We start from the raw sequence: 8,813 nt of genomic DNA on the forward strand, positions 1-8,813 counted from the left end.
AGGTGTGCGGTCCCCCCACTCAAGCCTTTGCTCCGACGTGGAGAAGGCGACACGGCTGGCGTTGGCAGGCAGTCAGGGGGACTTCTGGGCCAGCCGGGGACAGAGAGGTCGCAGAGGGCTGCCAGGAAGGCCCCGTGCGAATTGCCGCGGGCCTGGAGCGGAGCCGCTGCCCAGCCCCCTCCCCAGATTGATCTCCGCGGCGCGGGTGCCTGGCGGGGGGCGGGGGGGCCGCGCGCGCGGAGCGGACCTCGCGAGCGCCTTTGGATAAGGGGGGCTGCGGTGGAACAAAGCCCCGTGCGGGGCCCAGGGGGCATCTCCCTTTCTTCTCCAGGCCCCTCATGTTCCAAATACGCACCGTTTGGGAGTCCGTGGCTTCTCCGCGGGTGCTGGGGGGTTATTTTTTTGTTTAAGCCTGGCTTTTTTGGGGAGGGGGGCATGTAATCCACCTGCTGGAAGACCCAGAGAGGGCAGCGCCCTTGGTCAGGAGGGGAACAGCCTATCCCCACCCCCACCCCGTAAACCCCACAGCAAGATCCCCCAGCTTCCTTGTGGTTTTTCGGTGCTAGAAACAGTCTAGACATCAATCCCCCTTGATTTATGGCGCCTGGCGGCAGGAGTCTCCAGAAACCTGGGAAGGGGAGCAGCCCCAGAGCCGCCTGAGACCAGGAAGCCTGTCTTTCTGGGCCCCCGCGCGTGTTCGGATACACACAGCCAGTTAGAAACCTGAATGTTTACTTTACAAAGTGCCAATACAATATGGCTAACCCTCTTGCGGGGAGGCCCGTTTATGTGGCCATATCGTGTTTACTGTGGGAGCCCCCCACCCGCGCCACCTCCGACGTGTGGTTCACAAGCATCTCCCCAGAACCACAGAGAACTGCAGACCTCGGCTCCGGCTCCCGTTGCAGAAGCAGGAGAGAGTGAGATCGCCCCACCCCCGCACCCCCACCGCGACCGCGGCTGCCAGCAGCGGCAGAGGCTCCTTTGCCCTGTTGCCAGGAAGGCTTGAGGCTCTGCCAGCAAGAGTCAAAGCGTCCCACATAAGGGTCCTCGGTGATGGGCATCCGGACTCCCTGCTTCTTGGGCTCTGCTCCCCGCAGGAAACGCTCTGGGAAAGAGCCTGCTAGGAGGGCGGAGTCCCCCCAGGTTATTTCCATCTGCCAAGGGGCTTCTCCAAAACACCATTATTCTTAGGTAGGGGGCTGCCTTTCAAAATGAATATCCTGTCTCCTTTCTCATGTCTCCAGAAAGATGGGCTTTTTGGATTCTGCTTTTTTCTCTTCTCCCTCTTGGGACTGTGAAAGGAAGCAGCCTCCCCGCACACCTCCCCAACCCGAAAAAAGAGTTGCTCCTTGCCCCAGGGAATGGAAAGGAGATCGCCTACCAGGGGTCTACCACCCTTCCCAGGGAAAGACAGCTGCAGCCTCCTGGATCACCGTGCTGAACCCTCCTCCTGTGCCACCACAGCCCTTCCGGAGAGGGCGACACGGGCCACGGAGACCTCACAGGGCACACAGAGAGGGCACCAGCAAACACTGGGGCACCAGAAGGCCACATCGGGGAAGCAGTGTAATATTTGATGTAACACGAGCCACAGAAGTCACAATCAGCAGAAGTAGTAGAACCTAATGGGGCTTCTTTTCACTTATTTTACGGTTCAGAAGGGCTCTCCTTTGGAGTTGAACACGACAGAAGGCACAGACCCTTTTTGGCTCCTTAAGGTCCTTCCTGGGGCCACAGGCAGAGACCAAGGCAGACCCCTGGGTGTTCAAGAACCTTTCAGATCCCACTGGAGAACAGGCTGAGGACCCACTCTGGGTACAGCCAGCCTTTGGTGGGCAAGGACAGGCCTCCCAGGGTCTAGGTCCTCAGCAGGAAGCAGAGGAGGTGTGCAGACAGAAGTCCCCAAAGAACAGTCCCGTGAGGCCCGGGCCCAGGTTGGAGATGATGCGTGGGGGTGGGGGAGGGGTGTGTACCCAGCCATGGCTGGAAGGGGAGGAAAGAGAGATTCGCCTGGGAGATGCACAGGGAATGGAGGAGTGAAATGTGGGGGAGAGAAGAAAGAATGCTTTCATCAAGGCATCTTAAGTGGCCTGACCCCCAAGTGAGAGTGATTTAGTTTTCATTGAGGGAACAGATGGAAGATGAGAGCGTTTATGGCACTTCTTGGCCACTCAGGTGCTGAGCAATACAGCATTGTGTCAACCTCCTCAGAGCTCAAGATATAAATAAAATGGCGTATGTCTCCAAATGCTCCCATCCGCCAGCCCCTCCGCTGGGCTGCTGACCCCGCGGAGGAAACAGTAGGGGGTACAGAGGCCACAAGAAAATTCAGGAGGTACCAGTGTCACCGGGTTGCTACTCTTTATTTAATGGAACATTCATTATTTTCTTTCTTCAACATATGTGTCTGATAATGAGGGAGGCAGAAAGAAAAAAGAAGAGAAAAATAACTATCCATACCGCAGCATTTGCTAGCTTTTTTCATTGTGCTGATGTCCTTTTAATACGCATACTTATGACGGACCTGGTGCTCAGGCGCTCAGAGCAGAGAACAATTCTGGGTTTGGGTGCTGATTTTTTAACATAAGGTTTAATGAGGACCAGAGATGAAATTCTTGTCAAACGTAAAAACAGGAATTGAATTGCTTCCTCTTCGCTGGATCTTTAACATTGACTTGACCATACGGACACTGCGGAAGAAAGAACACAGATTATTACTGAGTTACTCAGCAGTCATCTTGGAAAGTGCGGTGCTGCTCACAGTGAAAGGAAGGGATGGCCCCCAGGTCCCCAAGGCCCGCTGATGTATCAGGCCCTGCGGATTCAGAGGAGAACAATGAGAACTCTGACAAATGCTCCCGACTAGGGTCCAAGAATCCCTTCCTAAAAGCATCCTTCTGACTTTAAGATTTTACTGTCAATAACTCACTCTTGGAAAGTCCCCAAGTCCCCAGTATATGCAAAACTCTTATGCACTTCATTAGAAACAGCAAACGGTGCAGGGAGGAGCATACGTCGAAGTGAAGGCTTGCTTTTTCAAATGCACAGACTTAGTGTCTACGCCTTAGTTACGCAGTGGGTCAGTTACAGGAAAACCTTCTTGCTCTAAAACACAGTCCAAGTGGTCTGGGGACAGAGGGTGTCATCTGCTCACAATCTCACCTCTGTAACAATTTCCCCGACTACAGTATGCTTTCAAAAATTTACCGTGGAGAATCCATTCCCATGCATTTTTTGCTCAGAATAGGGAAGGAGCAATTAGTTTATCTGACTCCATGCACATCTAAACCACTGAAATAGGCATTTCAGGAAATGGATAGTTTGGGGGTAGGTAGCTGGGGTCATGGATAAAGACCGAGTAGAAAAGTGCTGTACAGAGAATGAGGGAGGTGGGGGAAGAGAGAGGAGAAGGAGGAGAAAAGAGGAGGAAGAAGAGAGAAGGAAGGGAGGGAGGGAGGGAGCGGAGAAAAAGGAACAAAGAAAGAAAATCCTTAACATTCAAAGGAAACCTACCTCTCAATGCTGGACAAGTGTCTATTTATTGTTAGTAATGAAGAAAAATGCCTCTAGTTTGTAATATCCTGGGTCTCCTTTCCTGCCCTGTTTGAATTCACCTGCTGAACACGACCTGTGTAAAACCTGTGACGAGTTTCCTTGTAAGAAAGAGCTCCCATGGACTTCACATCACAGCATTTCAATGACCTGTGGTCACTGTGCAATGTTACCAAGTCCCATTAACTTGAAAGGTCCTTGTTAGTCCTAAGGACTTCGTTGTGCTTGGCTAAAGGCGCTTGTGAAAAGTGCTCTCCAGGTCTATTTAGCTTTTTTATTTGACTTGTTTTTCAAATAACAGGCATTTATAAAGTCACAGAAGCACTGCGAACTACTAGCCTAAGGCGAGAATTGACTACTTACATGTCTGCAGGCAGAGCCGCAGCACCGGCCCCTCCGCACATGGGCGAGCTGTGTTAGCACCACGTATCCAGTGGCCGGGTCCGGGTAGCTCAACTGGCCGGCCTGGAGAGTCACAAATAGGACAACTCATTCATCTCAACATTCGTCGTACCTCCTCATCCTAAGTTCTACTCACAAAACTCTACAAAATATTCTTTAAACAATATGAAATCGTCTTGCCGGAAATTTTGGTGACCCCTTGCCATGAAAGACCGAATGCATTCCAACATTATGCACAATCCAGCCTTAGGGGGCAGGAGGGGGAAATACACAGTCTGAGAAAAACCAAGAAGTGGATGGGAAAACAAGAAGCCCTCTATGCCCAGTAACGACGCAGCCCTGGCCCAGGTATGGTTCATTCGGTTCCTGGGTAACAAGTTTAATAACAGGTGATTTCGATGACTTGAAGAGCTTAAGAGGCTGAAAATGAACTTTCACTCAGAAGTCGCACTTGCAATTTCAGTGCTTAAAATATGTGGAAAATGATTTAAACGCACAGAAAAGGCGCTAATCGAAACCAACAGTCTGTAGAAAAGTATTACCTCCGCCATTATTGAACACTTTTCTTTACCTCCGTGATGTGGGACCTCATTGAATATTTTACACTACTTTCTTTTTCTTTTTTAAAGAGTGTTCGTTCTGTTTTCAGCAAAAACTAAAGCACTGTTTTACCATGTTAACACACACTGCTCTTGTGAGTTTGATGCCAGCCCTTCCGATGCCGAGGAGGCGCACTCTGCCTGCATTCAAACACAGTTTCCAAAGCGGCCCGGACGTGTGGTGTGAAGGCAAGGGAAGCCACGCAATCTCCATGTTGGATTTTGAGCATGATGTTCTTTAGTCCAGAGGTTTTCCTTGCAGAGGGGCTTCCTCCTGCTTTTTCATAGAATGCTTTCACCACACGTGACCCTGCACCACTTGTAACAGCCTTTTCATTCAAATAGGCATGGAACTTACATCTCTGGGTGTGTTCCTTCTTCCGAGTGTCTTCCCATGGCTGAATATTTTATTGTGGTCGAGGTTTTATCCGACATGCTCCGTGAATGAAGTGTGGAACAGAAGGACAACTAGAGTTCAAGTCTTCGCCTCCTCTGAGGCATCCCAGGAAAGCCCAGCCAGGGCAGCAGGGCCCCAGACAGCAAGTCCCGAGGCCCATGTCAGGGCCCTCCCAAATCCTCTGGGACCACAGCAGTGGGTGGCAGGAAACCAGGGGCAGAAAACACTACTCGAAAATGACCCACTGTGGAGACCTCACTTTATTGACAATGTCCATGTTTGAAGACTTAGACGAAAAACAGATAAACAAACAAAACACATAGCAGACTCTGTTAGCAGCCTCCTTTTCACTTTTTATAACTCCTGGGTCTTCCAACGGCCATCATCTGGGCACCTGGCAGCCTCCCAGATTGCTCTTGCTTGCCACCTTTCCGCGTGAACTGAGAAACTGGGAGCTCGTTGGCTGCCCACCCAAACTTCATTCGTCTTCAGTGGGTGAGCCTCAGGTAATGGGGACAGCAGAGACGGAACAAAAGCACTGAAAGGTTGACGGGAGCAAGGTGCTCAGTGGGGCGGGCCAGCCCAGGGAGGAAGGGAAGGGAGCGACTGGCCTGGAGCTGTGTATGAGGGACCACTGGGAGGCAGGGCCTTCAGTTTGCAGAAGGAGAAAAACAACCAGCTTGTTGCTGGGTTTACTGTGGCCTCCTGGTCAGTCAGCCTGTGACAAGTGCGGAAACCCTGAGTGAGATAAAGCTTCTTTCTTGTTCCAGGCCAACTGAGCTAGTTTCACATGCCACTGGCCTTCCCACTGAAAGGAAGAGCACTTTTATTCATATTTACTATATTTCTATGTGAAGCACAAGAAGAAGTTACACAATCCTGTAAAAAGAGTCAAAGGAAGAACAATCCAAAGCCAGCAGTCACTCCCTGATGACTCTATGCCAGGGGTGGGGGCTGGGGGTTGGGATCCAGCACCTGAAGGAGTCAGGCAGGATGCTCAGGGCCCGCTGGCTCGCACGGCTGTGTTTTGGCTCAGTCCGCTCCGGTAACACGGGTCCTGTCTACTACTGGCCCCACGTGATGTATTAAATAGGTTATTATAGAACTTACTTGCTCTCTCGAGATAAAAAAAAATATATATATATGTACAAAAACATGCTACCTTTAAACTCATATAGTTCGAGAAGCTATAGGAGACGCTGAGTTTGATACTGATGCTAACAAGCAATTAGTTGTCAAGTGCCCCCAACAGGAGGAAACACAGCTCAAGACTGTCCAGGAAGAATGTGAATGCGCAGCGACAGTTTCCTTTGAAATTGTGCTCCTGAGAGCGGAGGGAAGGGACGACAGGCTGGTGACGAAAGTGAAATGAATTAAACAGAGGTTTGTTTTTCTTCTCATTATTAAAATCATTGGAGGGTAGGGCGTTTCACTGACCATGCAGATAAACGCACAACATACTTTTCCCGGTGACTTCGCAGCTCCTCTACCAGCTCCATCAACTCCTGCACACCCGTGCCTCAACACAAACACCCACGCAGACACAAAGACACACACACACACACACACACACACACACGATGATGGGTCCCACACGGCCGGAATTTAGCTCGTGCACTGATCAGACACGGGTCACACGCACACTCAGGACAAACGCTAACTGTTAGTCCGGAATCAGGAACTGGGACCAGTTTTCAAGCGAAAAGGGGTGGGAAGGGTGTGTGTTGTCAGCAGCTAGAGGTCGGATCACACCGAGTCCCCCAACCTCTCAATCAGCCTGGGACGCGCAGGCGCACGGACCCCACGGTCCCGAGGGCCTGCCAAGACGGGTCTCATCGCGCAGGCGCATGGACTCCGGGGGGTGCAGGGTGGGGCAGGGGGCGGGGCGTATAGGAGGAGCCTCACAGCGCAGGCGCACCAGCAGCGGGGCGGGGCGGGGCGGGGCGGGGCGGGGCGGGGCGGGGGCGGGGGCTCACCGTGCAGGCAGCCGCGTGCAGGTCTGCGATCTGTCGCTCTGCCGCGGTTAACTCTTGGCTCACAGGGAGTCTCTCTGCCCCCGCGGGCCTGTCCTGCGAGGGGGGCCCGGTGCCGCCGCGATCTCGCTCAGAAACGAAGCAGAGGGTGACGCTGGGGTGTTGGTGGAACCCTGCTGTGACCCAGAGGGGCCGTGGCGGCCGGGCAGCGGGACGCTGTCCCCCGAGCGCCGCACCCACGAGCACTGGGATCTGCCTGGCCTTCATGGCCGCCACAGGCCGAGCCGCCCCGCCCTCGCCGAGTCCTGGCCCCGCCTTCAACTGCGCCAGCCCCGCCCCCCGCCGAGCGGCAGCCCTAAGAAGCCGCGTGGACCTGGTGGGCAGCTGGGGACGCGCATTTCCAGTCTCCGGGCCTGAATTCTCAGTCCTCCGTTTTTCTTCTGAGATGGCAAATGCACACTGCGCATGATCGCCACAACTGTCAGTGATGAGAGGAGCCGAGGTTTGCTGGTATGCAGAAAGGGCCGGGGACGCAAAGGTGACCTGTGCGAGAGACCACGTGGGCGGCCGGCCCCGCCTGAATTGAGGACCCAGCGTGCAGTCAAGCACTAGAAAGGGGTGATTTCTGTCCTGAAGAGGAAAGCTGACCTGACACTCTCACGAATCGAATTTGAGGAAATGAGCACGAGGCCGAGTGTTAGAATGAAATTAACATCTCTCTCTGCACCCACCCCCAGCCCCAATCCCCCTTTCGCCTCAGCCTGGGTTTCAGGAATAGGGGTTTGGTTTTCCAGAACCGAGGACAAGGGTGGATTTTGGACCAGCACCACCTCTCTGGACATCTGCGTGTACTGTGCGACCCTGTCGTCACATCTGGAGTTTCTTAGTGGGTCCTGATTGAAAGAATCCTATGGGTCCATTTTGAATCTCAGAGTGACAATAAATTGGAACCCTGTTTTGCAAATCTGTTTCCTTCGTGTTGGCACGACAGGTTACTGCTCAGTGATCTGAGTTGAGGACCTGCAAGGTTAAGGAGAGGCCCTTAGGGCCAGGATGGAAAGGTGGGGCCAAACTGGAGATCAGCCAAAGCAAGAAGCTGGGAATTCACCCTAAATCACAGGGGGTGGGGGTGTTCCCAAACCAAACTCTCAAATGAAGGAAATAAGTCTGGAAGTTCAGACTGAGTGCGCTGTTTTTAAAACTGAGGATGAGAACCTGTTAACAGATCGTGACGTTGATGCAAAGGGTCGGGACAGAAGTGAAACAGACTAGACCAGGTTCGCATAGAAAAATAAAGTCATCTTACCCAGGAGGAGTATTTTTACGAGAAACATATTGGTGGGTGAGGGGTGGGTGTGAATGTAAAGGGGTCGAGCAAGGGAGACCTTTGGGGTAACAGGGTAGCACAGTATTCCGATCACGTGGGGTCAGGTGTGGAACACACACACTTGTTCCATCCAGTGTGAGCTCCTGCTGTGGACATGCCATGCGGATGTGGTACTTATAGTACCACTGGGTGGAGGTGCCTCTCTGTACCATCTTTGCAACTTCCCGTGAGTCTGTAATAGTTTTCCAATTTCAAAAAAGATGTAAAAATACTTTTCAGATCACTTGGTAAGGCAGATTGCTGAATTAACCAGAACCTTTCCCTGTCTCCTCCCTCCCCAGGTTTGAAAACTCATCCTGTCTAACCTCATCAAAGCTGGAAATCTTTATACTTAAGAGTTGATAAAGTATGTTGGTTCTGATAATTTCCACACATTTGGTAATTATAGTATCATTTAGACATTGACTAGATTATCCCCTTTAATTTTATCACCATACTTTAGAGAAGGTATCATTTCACGGGTAACTTTCATTCCTTGTGTCTCTTGTTTCAAAAAGTTC

At 52.0% G+C, this 8,813-nt stretch overlaps 1 protein-coding gene across 1 annotated transcript; it reads right to left on the reverse strand.

Annotated features, from left to right (window-relative positions):
* Nucleotides 1-2,574: 2,574 nt before the first annotated feature.
* Nucleotides 2,575-7,349, reverse strand: C10H1orf53 (chromosome 10 C1orf53 homolog). Its single transcript, XM_024575993.4, has 3 exons — nt 6,930-7,349; nt 3,919-4,020; nt 2,575-2,693 (listed from the first exon to the last, which is right to left on the reverse strand). Exons 1-3 carry the CDS (start codon nt 7,191-7,193, stop codon nt 2,622-2,624), a joined length of 438 nt encoding a protein of 145 aa, XP_024431761.2. The 5' UTR covers nt 7,194-7,349; the 3' UTR covers nt 2,575-2,621.
* Between the last annotated feature and the right edge of the window lie 1,464 nt (nt 7,350-8,813).

The sequence above is a fragment of the Desmodus rotundus genome, chromosome 10 (genome assembly GCF_022682495.2).
Source record: "Desmodus rotundus isolate HL8 chromosome 10, HLdesRot8A.1, whole genome shotgun sequence".
NCBI classification, from domain to species: Eukaryota; Metazoa; Chordata; class Mammalia; order Chiroptera; family Phyllostomidae; genus Desmodus; species Desmodus rotundus.

Bases quoted from the DNA above. Each gene is read 5' to 3' on its own strand.
- C10H1orf53 (XM_024575993.4), bottom strand. From the start codon at position 7,193: ATGAAGGCCAGGCAGATCCCAGTGCTCGTGGGTGCGGCGCTCGGGGGA. The intron at 4,021-6,929 runs GTGAGCCCCCGC...GTGACTCTCCAG, and splicing joins TGCACGCGGCTGCCTGCACG to GCCGGCCAGTTGAGCTACCC. The intron at 2,694-3,918 runs GTAAGTAGTCAA...TTTCTTCCGCAG, and splicing joins GCGGCTCTGCCTGCAGACAT to TGTCCGTATGGTCAAGTCAA.